Source organism: Mobula birostris, chromosome 18, assembly GCF_030028105.1.
Source record: "Mobula birostris isolate sMobBir1 chromosome 18, sMobBir1.hap1, whole genome shotgun sequence".
In the NCBI taxonomy this organism is placed as follows: Eukaryota; Metazoa; Chordata; class Chondrichthyes; order Myliobatiformes; family Myliobatidae; genus Mobula; species Mobula birostris.
Window position 1 is genome coordinate 38,870,269 of NC_092387.1, and position 18,069 is coordinate 38,888,337.

General features: G+C 37.5%; 1 protein-coding gene across 2 annotated transcripts in view; it reads right to left on the reverse strand.

Annotated features, from left to right (window-relative positions):
- The window catches only part of LOC140212071 (anthrax toxin receptor 1-like), a 109,892-nt gene that overhangs the window by 4,277 nt on the left and 87,546 nt on the right, over positions 1-18,069 (reverse strand). The window contains exon 18 of one of the 2 annotated variants that reach the window (XM_072282554.1): positions 11,450-11,537. The exons of the other annotated variant lie outside the window; for it this stretch is intronic. Within the exon in view, the coding sequence (XP_072138655.1) occupies positions 11,478-11,537 (60 nt within the window). The 3' untranslated portion in view covers positions 11,450-11,477. Of the gene's footprint in view, positions 1-11,449; positions 11,538-18,069 lie in introns of those variants that run through there. 2 annotated transcript variants of the gene reach the window in all.

Sequence of the window (18,069 nt, forward strand, 5' to 3'; positions counted from 1 at the left end):
GAAGCCGATCTTATGACTCTAAAGGATGCCTATGTAAACTTTTTTTGCCTTTTGCTGCCAAAAGTGCTAATATTTTATAATAAAAAAGAAGTACAGTACCACAGTTCTCAAGGAGATGTTGGATAGTGCATAATTAATCACTGCGCAAGGGACGATGAAAGAAGTTATAGATATATGAAGAGTGGCCGTTGTGTGAGTGGTCATAGTGTGAGCTGGCCAGTGTTAGAGTGGGGAATTCAGCCTTTGGCTCTCAGAGGCTTCGGTGAGGAGAGGTGGAGGCTATTGGTAGATTTATTTTGTGTAACTTTTCTTTCTTTCTTTCTTATTGCAGTTAGAGCATTGTGGATGCTAAACAGGAGAGTGGAATAAGACCATAAAGTATAGGAGCATCCGTTAGTCTTGCAAGACCATGGATCTGCGCCTGGAAAGTCACTCTCCAGGGCGCAGGCCTGGGCAAGGTTGTATGGAAGACCAGCAGTTGCCCATGCCGCACGTCCCCCCTCTCCACGACACCAATGTTGTCCAAGGGAAGGGCATTAGGACCCATACAGCTTGGCACCAGTGTCGTCACAGAGCAATGTGTGATTAAGTGCCTTGCTCAAGGACACAACACGTTGCCTCAGCTGGGTCTCGAACTCACGACCTTCAGGTCGCTAGTCCAGTGCCTTAACCACTTGGCCACATGCCCACACAAAATATAGGAGCACAATTATGCCATTTGGCCCATCAAGTACGTTCTGCCATTTCATCATGGCTGATTCAATTTTCCTCTCAGCCCTAACCAATTATGAATCTATCAACCTCTGCCTTAAATATACATAAAGACTTGGCTTCCACAGCTGCTTGTGGCAAAGATTCACCTCCCTCTGGCTAAAGAAATTGCTCCACATCTCCATTCTAAAAGGACGTCCCTCTATTCCGAGGCTGTGTCCTCTGGTCTTAAGACTCTCCCACCACAGGAAACATCCTCTCCACATCCACTCTATCAAGGCTTTTCATCATTCAATAGGCTTCAGTGAGGTCACCCCTCATTCTTCTGAATTCTAGTCAATACATGCCCACAGCTTTTCAAACGACAAACCATTCAATCCTGGAATCATTTTCGTGAACTTCCTTTGAACATTCTCCAGTTTCAGCACATCCTTTCTAAGATAAGGGACCCAAAACTGCTTGCAGTACTCCAAATGAGGCCTCACCAGTGCTTTATAAAGTCTTAAAATTACATCCTTGCTTTTATATTCTAATCCTCATGAAATGAATGCATTTCAACATTGCATTTGCCTTCCTCACCACAGACTCAACCTGTAAATTAACCTTTAGGGAATCTTGCATAAGGACTCCCAAGCCCCTTTGCACTTCATTTTTTTGTATTTTCTCTACATTTAGAAAATAGTCAACCCTTTCATTTCTTCTACCAAAATGCATGACCATATACTTCCCGACACTGTATTCCACCTTCCACTCCTTTGCCCATTCTTCTAATCTAAGCTCTTCTGTAGCTTCTCTACTTCCTCAAAACTACTTGCCTCTCCAACTGTCTTCATATCGTCTGCAAACCTTGCAACAAAGCCATTAATTCCATCATCTAAATCACTGCCATATGACGTAAAAAGAATCGGACTCAAAACAGACCCACGTGGAACACTACTAGTCACCGAAAACCAACCAGGAAAGGCTCCCTTTATCCCCAGTCTTTGCCTCTTGCCAATCAGCCACTGCTTTATCCATTCTATAATCATTTCTGTAATACCATAGGCTCATAGCTTGTTAAGCAGCCTCATGTGTGGCACCTTGTCAAAGGCTTTCAGAAAACCTAAGTACACAACATCAACTGATTGTCCTTTGTCTATACTGCAAATGTTCCTCTTGCAAGATGTGGGAAGTATCAGAGTGGAGTAAGCACAATTACAGAGGCATGACAGAGAAGCTGGCCAAAGTTGATTGGAAGGGGGCACTAGCAAGGATGATGGGAGATCAGCAATGGCCAGAGTTTCTGGGAACAATTTGGAAGATGCAGGATAGAGGTATGCCAAAGATGAAGAAGTATTCTAAAGAGAGGATGGCCCAATGGTGGATGACAAAGGAAGACAAAGACAGCATAAAAATAAATGAAAAGGCATAAAATATAGCAAAAATTAGTGGGAAGTTAGAGGCTTGGAAAGCTTTTAAAAAAACAACAGAAGAGAACTAAAATGCCATAAGTAGTGAAAAAATGAAATCCGAAGGAAAGCTAGCCAATAATATAAAAGAGGATACTAGAAGTTTTCTTTAGATATATAAAGAGTAAAAGAGGTGAGAGGGGATATTAGACTGCTGGAATATATTGCTGTGGGAGTAATGGGGGATAAAGGAGTGGTGGATAAACTTAATATGTCTTTTGCATCAGTCTTCACAGTTGGAGACGCCAGAATTTGAGAGTGTCAGGAGCAGAAATTAGTGATGTTACTATTATTAGCAAAAAGGTGCTTGGGAAGCTGGAAGGTCCAGACGGACTAAACCCCAGGATCCTGAAAGAGGTAGCTGAAGGGATTATGGAGTCATTCGTAATGATCTTTCAAGAATCAATGATTCTGGAATGGTTCCAGGGGACTGGATATTTGCAGATGTGACTCCACTCTTTAAGAAGGGAGGGAGGCAGAAGAAAGGGAGTTATAGGCCAGTTAGCTTGACTTCAGTGTTTGATAAGATGTTGGAATTGATTATAAAAAGATGAGATTTCAGGGTACTTGGGGGCACATGATAAAATAGGCCAAAGCAAACATGGTTTTCTTAAGGAGAAATCTTGCCTGACAAATCTGTTGGAATTTGTTGAGGAAATAACAAGCAGAATAGATAAAGAAGAGTCAGTAGAAGTTGTATACTTGGATTTTTAGAAGGCCTTTGACAAGGTGCCACACACGAGGCAGTTTAACAAGATGAAAGCCCATGGTATTACAGGAAAGATACTAGCATGGATACAAGAATGGCTGACTGGCAGAAAGCAAATAGTGGGAATAAAGGGGACTTTTACTGGTTAGCTGCCTGTGACTAGTCGAGTTCCAGATTTTAGAGTTTTGGACCCTTTCCTTTTATGTTGTATGTCAATGATATGGATGATGGAATTGAAGGCTTTGTGGTCACGTTTGTGGAAGATACAAAGATAGGTGGAGGGGCAGGTAGTTTTGAGAAAGCAAGGAGTATGCAGGAAGACTTAGGCTGGTTGAAATAATAGGTAAAGAAATAGCAGATGGAATGTAGTGTAGGGAAGTTGTCATGCGCTTTGGTAGAAGGAATAAAGGCATAGACTATTTTCTAAAATGAAAAAAATTCAAAAATTAGAGGTGCAAAGGGATTTGGGAGTCCTCATGTAGGATTCCCTAAAAGTTAACTTGCAGTTGGAGTTGGTGCTAAGGAAGGCAAATGTGATATTAGCATTAGTTTCAAGAGGACTACAATATAAGATCAAGGCTTTATGAGGCATTGTTCAGACTGCATTTGAAGTATTTGAAGCAGTTTGGGGCCATTTATTTATTGATTTATGTATTTAGCAATATACCTTGGAGTAGGACCTTCCACCATCCCTTTGAGCCGTGCCACCCTAGCAACCCCAGAGACCTGATTCACCCTAAACGAACCACGGAACAATTTACAATGACCAGTTAAGGTATGTTTTTGGACTGCATTGAGGAAACTGAAGAACCCAGTGAAAACCCACGCATTCCGCAGGGAGGACACACAAAGGCTCCTTACAGAACAGCGCCAGAACTGAACTGCAAACTCCAGAATGTCCCACACTGTATTAGCATTGCATTAACCTCTATGCTACCATGGCATTATCTAAGAAAAGATGAGCCAGCATTGGAGAGGGTCTAGAGGAGTTCATGAGAATGACTCTGGGAACAAAAGGGTTAATCTATGTGCAGCATTTGATGGCTCTGGGGCTGTACTCACTGGAGTATGGAAGAAAGCAGGGAGAACTCATTGAAATGTATTGAATATTGAAAGACCTAGATAGAGTGGATGTTGAGAGGATGCTTCCTACGGGGGTGGGGGGTGGTGGTGAGGTAGGACCTGAGGGTATAGCCTCAAAATAGAGGGATATCCATTTAAAACAGAGAATAGGAGGAATTTCTATTGCCAGAAGATAGTTAATCTGTGGAATTCATTGCCACATATGACTGTGGAGGCCAAGTCATTGGGAATATTTAAAACAGAGGTAAGTTGATAGGCTCTTGATTAGTGAATGCATCAAAGGCTACAGGGAGAAGGCAGGAAAATGGGGTTGAGAGTGATAATAAATCAGCCATGGTGGAACAGCGGAGCTGACTCGATTAGCAGAATGGCCTAACTCTACTATTGTACTATGTCTTATGGTCAGTTTGTATATGAAAGATTGTGAGTAATTTTGAGCCTAGTATCTAATGAGGGATGTGCTGGCAATGAAGAGTATCTGGAGGGGGTTTATTGCAGCATTGAAAAGCTTGACATATGAGGAGTGTTTGATAGGCCTGGATCTGTACTCAATGGATTTTTGAAGGATGAGGAAAGTCCTGGTCAGAGATGTGGAGAGGATGTTTCTATTAGTATTAGAGTTTAGGAGCCAAGACACAGCCTCAGACTGGAGGGACATCCCTTTAAATCTGAATTGAAAAGAACTTTATTCAGCTAGAGGGTGGTGAATTTGTAAAATTTGTTGTCGCAGTGTGCTGTGGAGGCCAAGTCATGATGTTTATTTAAAGGCTCTTGTTTGGTTAATGGGTTAATGGTTACAGGGAGAAGGCAGGAGAAATTTGGGGTGAAGACAGGAAAATGGAACTGAGAAAGCAATTAGCCGTTATTGAATTGTGAAGCAGGTTCAATGGGCCAAATGACTTAATTCTGCTCCCATATCTTACAGTCTTATTCTCTTAATTACCTATGGCAGGATTAAGGAAATGATGCTGTGAGAAGTGAGCTGAGAATCAAATAACCTTTCCTCTAACAATCACATTTACATCTGAGGAGAGATGCAGTATTGCCTTGTTAGGGCTCCCTCTTCCCAAGGGAACTGGAACAGTGGATCTGAAGGCATCTTTGAGTTATGGGCTAATAATAAGGGTGGCTATGAGGAGAGAATTGTGCAGTATCTATTGTGGTGCCATTTTCCAATTATATTCTTTCTCAGAAATGTTACCAATCACCAGGTATTACACTTGCAGTGGCACTGCATGAATGATTACTTGTGATGAGGGCAGAATCTGACCATTATTTCTTCCTAATATTTCAATGGGTAAATGCATTTGGTATTGAGTAGAAAGTTCAGAAAAAGCTCAACACCTCTGATCTAAGACTAGATAGCAAGGTAGCTGGTTCCCAATAATTGACTCTGCTGAGCAGAAATAAGTTGTTTTTACAAAATGATCAAGAGCATTTTCACTGCTGGAATAGTTTATTTGAATAGTCCAGTAAGGTGTTCATTTGAATTAAACTGCATAAAGGAAAACACTTTGGTTGGCAGAGCAAAACCACAATAAATACAGAAAACAGTGGAAACCTTCAGCAGGTTAGCCACTATCCGTGGTATGAAAAAAAATTAATGCATCAGATATGTGATGCTTTCTTGGAACTGGGAATGTAAATTGTTCAGATTTTGGCATCTCCACTTTTTTGATTTTCTTTTATGATATGGGGCTTGTTGAGTTTTACAAAAAAAGAAAAAGGTAGTTTTAATCTACAATTTGCTCAGCAGATTAGTTAATAAATTGAACGTTTGACATGGATAGGTATTCAGAAAATCTCTGGTCTATTAACATGGAATGCCGAATCTGGAAATGGTATGTTGAGATGGTAGCACAATGTTAATGACCAGTTAACATTGAATTTTGCACAACAATAAATCACTACTTTTAATTCATTGTTGTCCAAAATCAACAATTCCCTAGATAGTTGGAGAAAAGGGGGCTGATTAATCTACATAATTCATTGCAAGTACTTATTCCCATACATAGAAATCTAGCAACGAAAAGTCAGGCCAATCTATTTTGAAGATCAGCTTCTACTCTTCAGAGTCCTTGTTTATTCATTGCATGAATAAATAAAGCTTTTGGCAGCAATCAACATTTTTCAAACTTAAACACATTCCACCTGATAATATCTAGAACTTAGAACTTATTCAGTCTGTTCAATGGCTTGATTCTCAGTTAACACATTGCTATCCTTATGGTGATTTATTTCCCTTTGGTCTTCATTTGCCAAGACATTATTACATTGCAACTTACAGAAGTAAGGATGCAATGTGCTGCCAATTTAAACGGTGCACACGTGTAAGAATTTGAGTATATGATATTAATTAGTCATATTCATTTCCTTGAATTTATTGAGTGTGCCCACCAGAAAATGAAGGGTTGTATATGGTACTTTGATAATAAACTTACTTTGAACTTGGTGATATTAATTATTCCTTTTATTAAGATGGTGTGAAGTTTTAAAAAATGCGAGTAACAGATTAGTAAGCATTTGCATAAAGAAAAACATTCTGATGTTTCAGGTGTTTCTCATTCGTCAGCTTCTACATAAGAACTAATACTCTCTTGTCCATATGTAGAGGTTGAATGATCTGCTGTACATATCCATATTTCAGACTTGTAACAATCACATATTTCCCATCTTATATTAGTTTGATGTGCACAAGTTTAATCATAGGAACTATAATCAATGAAATGCTTTTACAATATGTCTGTAAAGTAAATTGGTTTGCTTGTAATTGAACAGGTTACTATTATGCATATTTGTTTCTGATATGGAAGTATGGCATTATGTGTGTCAACAGCATTAACTGTAAACACAATTTCATTATATTATTATTACACAAACAAAACACACAGGAAGCACACACTGCCAAATGAAGCTGACTATAATGTTGGTACGCTTGGCCACATCCAATCTGAATAGAAAGGCAACCATATAAATGCTTGTGTTGGCTACATGTGCAACTGATAGTCAAGCAGCAAGAGTTTAATTTCAATAATTACACCTCACATTGTTTATATATTAATTAAAACACAGTTAAAAATAACTGCAGCAGGTTAAATGTTCCTTTGGGCAACATGCTGATGAAAAAATATAGCCACATTCTAAAGTGTCTCTGTTCATTTCATGCCACGTTAATCAAACACAAAAATACTCAGTAATAAAAAAAATCATAGCTAACCCATCACTAGTATACAATCAAGTAAGAAACCATGAATCTGTTCAAATTACTCTCACTTCAGTTAAAGTGAGAAGGGCCGTCAAAGTGCTGCCAGTTCCTGCCACATGCTTTGATTACTTGTCAAACAGATGGAGAGCCATATTGTGACAGAAAAGATTCCCTTCTTTGTTTGGCACACTCTTAGGTCTTTGCAAATGAGAAAGAAGAATGCCTTTCTTCTTTAACTGCAATCAACAGTTTTACAGCTTCTGTACTAGAACAAGTTATATCATGCTTATACAATGCAAAATATTTCTTCAAACTACCATACGACTAAATAAGATTAATGGTTAAACCTGGCTAACGTTAATTATTACCCTTTTCCAAAATTATATCATTTCCCTGAGAATATATTTTCTATCTATGAACGCCATCAGATCATTCCATCATCAGATGTGTCATGCTTTCACAGAAGTACAATAAATTCTTCCAACTGATTTATGCCTAAATATTTCTCTCTGTTAAAAAATGCCAGTTTCACAAATTTAAAATCCCCTTTAGACGATTCTCTAATATATAAAAATGTATGTTTATTTAAGCAAAAGGCAGTTTCTATATCAAAAAAAATCTTGGTCAAATAGTTAATTCTTAACTTGCCCGAAAGGCACCTAATTGGGTGACAAGCAACAAACTATGAATTGCAAGATTGCAGTTTCTTTGTTAGTTTCAAATGTGAGAGGCTGAATGGAATGCATGTAAGTAAATTCTTTGTCAGCATGAGATCTGCCTTATGTTGCTCAACAATGTCTGAATGTATTGTAATGTGGTTCAATAATGTATTGTGAAACACAAATAAGACAGCCACATTAGATTTAAGAAGGGATATATCAGGCTAATCTATACTCAGTAAGACATGCTGACTACAATCCCTTTTAAAGAATGCAGATCTTTCCAGATACCACATAATAATGCAAAATTCAACTTGTGCATGATAAGTTAAACAAAAAATATAAACAACTGCAAAAATTCCATTTAAGTCCAAATGTTATATTTTTCAATGGACTTTGAGTGCATCAATAGAAATCTTAGCTTAACAAATATCAAAATTCAAATGAAAATTATTTCTAGAACAATTTTAATTTTGAGTATTTGGTTCAATTTATTAAAAAACAATAAAACAAAACTTAATAGCCTCTTCCTATGTTTTCTGTACCAGCTTCTATCTAAATCTACATGAAACTGCATGAAGGACAAAATAATACAATTCATTATGTAGGAATAGATTACAAATAATTATCTCTTATTGCTCAGGATCATGGTAATGAGAAGTCATGGCATCCTATTAAATCCAAATAACATGCTTATTGCTTGCTCTATAAGACAATATTTTATGAATTACAACTGTTTGTTTAAAGTGTTCCTTTGAGTTTTCAGATGGATTTTTTTTGTTTTGTGGTTAGTTTAATTATATATAACTTCACTGATAATTGAATCAACTAAACAATTACCCCTCCCCCACTATGATTTTGTAAATAGATTAATTAGGTATGATGGATAATAATTACTATAATGCAATACCCCTGGCATATTGTTCTTTTGCAGTCTGGTATGCATTGAATCCTTAAACCAAGGTGTCAGAGATGCATTGTTGAAGCCTGGACTAATGATCCTAACCGTGACAGCTGTCCATTTCCCAGTTTGCAGTTAGTAGCTCAGCCTGTCGCCCCTATGAAGCAGATTATCAGTCTGCTAACATTCTGCTCTTCGTGCTTCCATCATTAGTTCTGACAGTAAATCTCTCTGCTGTCTTGAACTGAAGCTTGTTGCAATTCATGACCAACTGAAGACCAGTAAGGCACCATATGGAATGACTCCCTTACCTCCACTCACATCTGTGCAGTATTCATGCTGCACCATTCTGTTCTTTCCCATATGTTCATCCTTGTGTTTGGCTGTTGGCCGTACTGCACAGCAAATTGCCTTTTCTCTGCCCAAGTGCTGAGGCAGCAGGCGTTACCATCACCCTGACTTAAACCCAATCAATCACAGCAATTTGTTTAGTCCTTTCCTAAGGACATCACGCTTGAATGCCAGCCCCTAATTATCATCTTGTGAATGGCCTCATGTCCCTTTAGGTCTATCTATTGAAGTATTCAATTCATTAGACCACCTAGATGCTGACTTGTATTGTAAATTACCTCTAGCTCCATCTCAAAGCGACTTCTGGTAACAATATATGAAGCCATCTCATTCAGCAGTGCTAAAAAATGGTAATGTATGCCCAGTGTTTACTTCCCTGACTACTGTGTGTTCATTGATGCTATCATTTTGTCTGGCTGCTGCTGAACATTCCACTACAGAATATACTATGAAATGTCAATGAATTATGTGTATATAAAAATGTTTAAAAGTGATTTGCTCCGAGATCTGCACATTACATCTCTTTTTGTTCATTACTGATGTCACATTTTTATCTCAATACTGCAGGATTTATTTTGGTATTTTCCTTAAACTTAAGTGTAAACATCTCAACAAATAATTCTGCACTATAAATATAGCATGGAAAAGCAGAATAATTACATGAGACTTTCAAAGAAAACATTATTAATCAAAAAAATATTAAGATAGTTGCCAATGAAGGTGATCATTTGTTGTATCTTATTGTATTCATTATAAATGTTCACATTGCAACATGTATGGATCTATCTTCCACCACTCTGTTCAAGAGTTCGTTCATAAATCACTCTTTGTATTACATACTTGTAACTTTCTGAATAGAGTATTAACTTTGTCTCTTATTAATTTGGAAAGGCTTAGTTCTTGTGATTTATTCAATTTGAATTTATTTCATACAAATTACTACTCTCTTTTATAGCTGTGTAAGATTATCTCAAACATCCTCTTTCGGCGTGGGAAGTCTACAACTGTAAGTCAGCAGTATATGGGTGTGATCTGTCACAAATATGTGGTACAAATGCATGCTTAAGTGGTTATGGTGATCATTTTATTAGGAGGGGCACAACGATGATGTGACACTTACATGTAAATTGGCATATTATTGGTAGATCATGATGTACTGTGAATCACTATGTAATATTGATTTAAAGGAAACATTACCCAACTGGGACAATGATTATACAGCATCCACTGTCCACAGAAAACTAGGAAGGATCCCACACGTAGTAAAAGGGATCATTAATTTACTGTAGGGTGACTGATTCCTGCGGATACTTAAGTCGTGTTTCGTGCTTCTGTAGAGATTGTAAAGTTTGCGTATTGCAGTAGTCTGCTTGATTTGAGACAATTGACACTCCATGAATAGCCAAAGTGTGACTACAGAGTTTCATAAACGATCACTTAACCACAGGAGTGGGCAAAACTTACATTTGTAAGTTGTAAATGAGCTGTAAAATGCATATTTCAGAGTAAATCATTTTTAAACATTTTTGTATAGATACAACTCTGAATTTTGCAGTATATCTGCAGTGGAATGTTCAGCAACAACCAGGCAAAATGACAGCATTGATGAACACACAGAAGTTGTCAAGGAAGTAAACTGTGTGCCAAAAAGACATTCTAAAACTTGCAATGTGATAGAGCAGACCACCAGTGAAAACAAAGCATCCACCACCTTCATTGCCCTGGAGAATCAAGGGCTTGCCAAGATGGATAACAATGTCCTTTGCACCCTTTTGTATGCTGCACAATTTGGCTCAGATGTTGACACAGCTTAATTGTTAGCATTTGCAGAGTAACAAATGAAGGATGAAGGAAGAGGAGGAGGAGGTAGAGACTGAAGGAGGAGAATGTTTAGAGGAGGCTAGATAGACATCTTTTTAGAATGATTGTACATGAGTAGCAAACCTGATCACATTACCAATGATTGAAAAATTGCTCTCAACATTCCCCTTATTGCTGACTTAATACAAGAAGATTTAATTGCAAGAGACATTGTACAGACATTACTTTCCTGAGAGTACTGAGTCTTAGGAGTTCTCTGTGAAAGCTCAGTTATCAATTACATTCAAAACAGAGATTGACAGATTTATGAATATTAAAGGAATCAGATAAGGGGCAGAGAAGAACGGTAGTATTATTGATTTTGTTGAATGATGGAACAAGTTCAAGGAACCAAACAGCCTACTCCCACGCGGGGTCATAACCTCTGCCTGGCTACAATATATAAATAAAAGCCACTAAAAAAAAGCTTCAAGTGAACAAACTAAATACATTCATACCTTAATCAACCACAGCTTTGTAATTTCATGCAGCTAATCTTGTGTGTATGGCTTTCCCGGATCTTGTGCTCTTACAATGGTGATTGCAGATTTCAAATATGTGAATGACAAAGTTTGAATGTGTGGTAATCAGTAAGGACGATAGTAACAGACTGTAAAAAACCACAGAAAGAATGGCTGAGTGCACAGACAGTGGCAGGTGAAATTTAATGCTACTAAAAATATGAGAAAATATAGACAAAATAACAGTTTTAAAAGCTGTGCAATAAATAGGCCTGGGTTACATATGAAGAAATCCTTAGAAATTTAAGATCTTTAGAAAGTTGTTTGTAAAGTGTATGGGATCCTGGGATTTATGATTAGATATTTTAAGTAGAAAAGCTGAGAAATTAAATGGAACCTAAACAAAATTTCTGTTTCTACTTAGAAGATCATGAGAGGGAGCAAGAGGCAGTGAGAAGAATAAGTCTTGTTGAGTGTGCATTTCACTTTGGAGGATAGTGAGCAAAATTGAGAGCACAATCTCTGTGAGAGCAGGAGGAATTGAAAAGAGCAACACGCACAAAATGCTGGAGGAAGCAGGCCAGGGAGCAGCTATGGAAAAAAGTACAGTCAATGTTTTGGGACAAAACATCAACTGTACTTTTTTCCATAGCTGCTGCCTGGCCTGTTGAGTTCCTCCAACATTTTGTGTGTATTGCTTGGATCTCTAGCATCTGCAGATTTTCTCTTGTTTTTGAAAAGAGCAAATCTCTTTGCTTGTGAGTTTTACCGGGGCCAATAAAAAGGAAGTTAGGTTTAAGTGGAGTGGCCATTGTGTGAGTGGGTAGGGTTAGAGTGGAGAGCCGAGGCTTTGGTTCATGGAACTTCAGTGAGAAGTGGTGGAGGCTAAGGAGAGTTTCTGGTAATTTTCTCTTTTGTTCTTATTGCACAGGTAGAGTAGCAAGAATGGAACCAAGGGTTGTGGTGTGCTTCTCTTGCGTGATGTCGGAAGTCAGGATGACCTTCAGTGTCCTTGATGACTACACCTGTAGAGGTGTATTTGGCTACAATCCTTTGCAAACCGCATCACCGAACTGGAGATGGAACTGGATGACATATGGATGTTTACGGAGAATGTAGGGTTGATAGATAGGAGCTACAGGAAGGCAGTCACACCCAGGTTGCAGGAGGCAGATAGCTGGGAGACTGTCAAGAGAATAAAAAGGAATTACATACAGTGCAGAATACCCTTGTGCCCACTCCCCTCAACAACAAGTACACCACTTTAGATATTCCTGGGGGTGGCGGGTGGTGGAACAACCTACCAGTGGAAAGTGGCAGTGACCAGGTCTCTGACATTGAGTCTGGCCTCTCTGGCTCAGATGGTTGTGAGGGGTGGTGGGGGGAGGGAGAAGAATCAGAATCAGGTTTATTATCACTTACATACTGCATGTTGTGAAATGTATTGCTTTGCAGCAGTACAGTGCATTAAATTTTTAAAAATTATCGTGAGTTACAATAAGAAATATGTAACAAAATAAATAAAAAGTGCAAACAGAGAGCAAAATAGTGAGGTAGTGCTCATGGACTGTTCAGAAATCTGATGATGGAGGGGAAGAAGCTGGTGCTAAAATATTAAGTGCGTGTTCTCAGGCACCTGTACTTCATCACTGCTGATGGTAGTAGGGAATAGTGAGGTTCCTTAATGCTGGGTGCCACTTTCTTGAAGCACCTCCATAAGAGGATGTTGTCATGGGTGATTTCAACTTACCTCTTATGGATTGGTATCTCCTTAGTGCAAGAGGTTTAGATGGGGCAGAATTTGTTAGGAGTGTACAGAAAGGATTGCTGACACAATATGTGGACAAGGTGACTAGAAGAGAGGCCATAGTGCATCTAGTACTATGGCAATGAACTTGGTCAGCTGTCAGATCAATCTGTGGGTGACAGTGACCGCAATTGCCCAATCTCTACCATAGCCTGGAAGCGGACGTTATGGGAAGAATTTAAGTGGGGAGGGAGAATTATGATGCTATTAGGCACGAACTTGGGAAAATAAATTGGGAACAGATGTGCTTAGAGAAATGCACAACAAAAATGTGGGCTTTGTACTGGGAGCAATTGCATTGGGTTCTGGACGGGTTTGTCCCATTGAAAGGATGGTAGGGTGAAGGAACAATGGTTGACAAGAGATGTGGAAAATCTAGTCAAGAGGAAGAAACAAGTTTGCTTAAGATTTAGGAAGCAATGATCGGATAGGGCCCTAATGTGTTACAAGGTATTGAGGAATGGACTTAGGAGAGCAAGAAGGTTGCATGAGAAGGTCGTGGTGAGTATGATTTAGGAAGATCCCCAAATTTTTACATGTATGTGAAGAACAGGAGGAAGACTAGAGTGATAGAAGAGTAAACATATAGAGGTTAAAAAAGAAGCAGTGTTGAAAAACATTGGGATAGGTAAGTCTCTGGTGCTGTACAGGATATGCCCAGTTTACCACAGGAAATGAGGGAAGAGATCACTGTGGTATTGGCAACCATCTTAGTGTCTTCACAGCAAATATTATTCCTTTGTTCAAGAAAGGTAACCTGGATAATCCTGGGAATCATACACTTGTGAGTCTCACATCTGTGGTGGTAAAATATTGGAGAAGATTCTAAGAGACAGGATTTATAAACATTTGGAAAAGCTTAGTCCGATTAGGAATAGTCAGCATAGCTTTGTGAGGTGTAGGTCGTGCCTCACAAGCCTGATTGACTTGATGAAGTGACAAAACAAATAATGAAGTTAGAGTGGTGGATGTGGTGTATGTGGATTTTAGAAAGACATTCAACAAGTTTCCTCATGGTAGGATCATTCAGTAAGTTAGGCGTAGGCTCCAGTGAAACTTGACTACATAACTTCTGAATTAGCTTACCCACAGAAGGTTGTGGGTGGTAGTAGATGGAGTGTATTTTTCCTGGAGTTCAGTGACTAGTGATGCTCCACCACTTGACTCGTTACCTGTTGGCCCACTGTGGACTTGGAAGCATTTTGCATCTAGCCCTCTGCTTTATATCAGAGAGAAATGGCATACCTACTTATTTGGGCTAAATTTCCATATTTTACTTTATTTTAATATTCTTATTTGGTTCTTTATACATTTATATGCTTTCAATTAAATTTTCATATTGTTGAATGTTTAAATTATTTGTATTTCATTTCAATTACTTAATTCTATCTGAAGAGTTTCTGTAAGCAGTGCTTTAAAAATTCTTAAAAAGATGTTGACATCTGGCAAGTGATTAGAAAATTAATTACTGAAGTAATAAAACTGATAGTGCATGTGTTTATTAAAATGAATCAACAGGTTTTACCCATTGGATTAATTAGAAATGAAATAAATTCATAATTCCTGTTTTATAAAAACTGATTTTATGTCATGATAGTCTGGTGTTAGAATTCTACAGTTTTATTTTACCCAATGTTAGTACTTCTTCATGACTGAAAACATGCCGGCTCCTGATGGCACAATTACACATCCTGCTAGCTTAACATTATTTTCGGTATTTCTTTTCCAGTGAAAGATACTTTTAAGTCTGTCATTAAAAGAAACAAGAATGTTCTATTTTTGTACTCCTCCCCCTTGAGAGGCTCAAAAAGGCTCTGTGAGAAAAGTTGGAAAACTGAATTTCATTTGCACTGAGTGGCATGCCTAGCTACAAGCACAACCACATCATAAGCTGACTGTGTCATGACAGCTGAATCTCTTGTTTCATGAAAAGAAACTGTCTATGATTATCTTTACAGATATTTTTTGAATCGCTGATTTTAGATACACACAGCCGCATTGATTACTTGGTTACCATTTTGTAAATATTGGTTCACAGTCATACAGTATTCCTGAAAAGACTGCACATAATCTGCAGTTTCCAACCAGTTACTCTGGCTATTTTGATGTTTTATTTTCTTTCTGGATAAACACAATTTGTTACCATTGAAGGGCTTTCTACTTTAATTGAAGCTGTTTTTCTACAATGCTGTTTTTTTTGTATCTTTAAACAGGTTATGTCCAAACTGAAGCCCTAATATATTCATTGTAAGAAGCTGGCATGAAAAAGAAGTGGGCTTATTAACAAGAATTTGTATGTCAGACAGGATGTACATTGCAGGATACAGCTGTCCTGTACTGCCTATTCAGCAAGCTCAATGCAGCTATATTTTCAGGAGGAAGAAGCATATCCATACATTATGCAACAGTTGAATAAAACCAGGCACTAAGTTCCTTCACAAAAATTAACATGTGTGTTATCAGTAGCAATATATAATTTTGATTTCTTCATCACATTTCATTCTAAAATTCCAGGAAAAGGGATTTTTGCTGCAAATAATTACAGCTATCCAATCCCTCAAGTCACACTTCATGCTTAATCTGAACACATTTGTCAACTCTTTGAATGGTTGGCTAACTATGCTGCTTGTTTTCCCAAATTGTATCAAGCTACATACAGTCATCGCCTATCTTTTTACCATACTATATTGCTTCCTAGATAAACAATACCTGCACTTTGAAATTCTCAACCTGGTTTTTAATCACACTTCTCCATGTTTGGCTCTGCAATTCTCTGGTACGTTGCTGCTCCTCATATTTAGAGCATTGCCAATAGAAGTTGATCTACCATAGCAAGGAGGCAGAAACTTTGGAAACCAAGGTCTTAAGCTTCAGACTTCCACCTCTAAATATACCCATCTTTTAACTACCTTTTATGTTGATGCTTCTTAAAACCTAGTTCTTCAATATTGCATTTGTTTATTTACTCCAATATTTCCAAATGTTCCATAAGAAATATAAATTTTGTTTGATTTAATAATTATGAGGGAGTGATAATCTATGACAAACATGCAAGATATATATATAAACCGCACTGATGTTGTCATAGAACATGTTGATTTTAGTCAACAGAAATGAAGCTTATTTCAGTATTAGATTTTTGAAACAGAATTCAATTAATCATTTTTTCTAATACCAATACAAAATACCAATGTTCTTATACTCTATTGAAACAGGAATTCAGAGTATGAACAGAAAATATAGAAGGCACTCTGCAATCAAGCAGCACCAGTGGAAAGAGCATTACTATAAATGGTTCTGGGTGAAGACCTCTGATTAGATTAGAAAATTAGAGATGCTATAGATTTTTTTATTATTATGGTGAAAATAATGAGGAAGGTACAATTTCTACACTGCAATTCTGGGTATATGAGGATACAACATGAGAAATGAGAACACTTTACAATCTGGTTGTTTAATATGATGTTGAATTATCAGAATTGAAATGCTAAAAGATTACTGTTTTAAATCAATTCCTGGGTTGAGATCATTAGGTATTTACGGCAGGCTTTAAGAAAATTTCCAACAATATTGTTTGGGAATGCCATATCACTACTATAGCTCCCACAGGTCTGAGAAAACATCAGAGTGATAAAAGTGCCTATAGATTCAATCAGGAAGATTTTAGTCAAACTGTGACCTTTGGAGGTCTCCCATCATAAGGCAACTTTTACAGTTGGCCCACTCCACAAATTAGGTTCATTTCTTTCTCTGAGATCTTTGGATCAACAAATTTACAGATGACACAAAGGTTATTGGCATAGTGGACAGCGAGGAAGGCTACCAAAGCTTGCAGCAGGATCTAGACTAGATGGGAAAATGGGCTTAAAAATGACAGATGGGATTTAATGCTGACAATTGTGAGGTGTTACACTTTGGGAGGACAGACCAGTATATGACTTATACAGTGAATGGTGGGGCATTGTGGAGTGTGCCAGATCAGTAGGATCAGAGAATACGGATCAATAATTCCTTGAAAGTGGTGTTACAGGTAGATAGGGTCATAAAGAGAGCTTTTTATTATAGTTATACTTTATTCAAAAAAATCTCTAATTCTTTTAATAATAAATAAGTTGAAATTAACTATCTTTAATTACAATTAGTTACTCTTAGTTTACATTTATTTAAAGGAATTTAAGCTTGAATGCTTTCTTTAGAGAAATTTTAGAAAGCTGCCTTGGCAGAGTTATGGAGGTCAGTTCTGTGATGCATTTGAATGCCATCATACACAACCAAATAATTTGCATATGCTGGAAGCTTTAAAAAAGCACAGAAATGAGAAACATATAGCAGATCAGTCAGCATGTATGGAGAAAGTAAAAGAGCTAAGATTTCAAATGGATTACTTTTATTCAGAGTTTTCATTCATTCTGATGACAGGTTTGAAACATTATCTCTGAGTCTGTACAGATGTTGCCTGAGTAGTTGAGTATTTACTCTATTTTTTTTATATTTCATTAACCTGGGGCGCTGATTATCTCATTTCAAATTTCATTAGCAACACTTGCTCAAATCAATTAGCCATTAACTTTTAGCAGCTCTTCATTGTGCAAAAATATTTAAAGTCATTACAATTTTTTTTGATTTAACTGTCAAATTTGTTATCCCAACTTAGGCATTTTTTGACATGAAATTAAATAATTTGGATTCCAACAGAGCTCATTGATTTGGGCCTATTTGTTGTATACATGATGTATTGTTAAATTTAGGAACTGTAATAATTTTCAAACAGCCAGCAGAAACTATAGCTACATTCGTTTCCATGATATCTATTGTTTGGATGTTGTAGATTTCAGCTGACTTCATACTTGTTGTGATTCTTGAAATAAAATTAC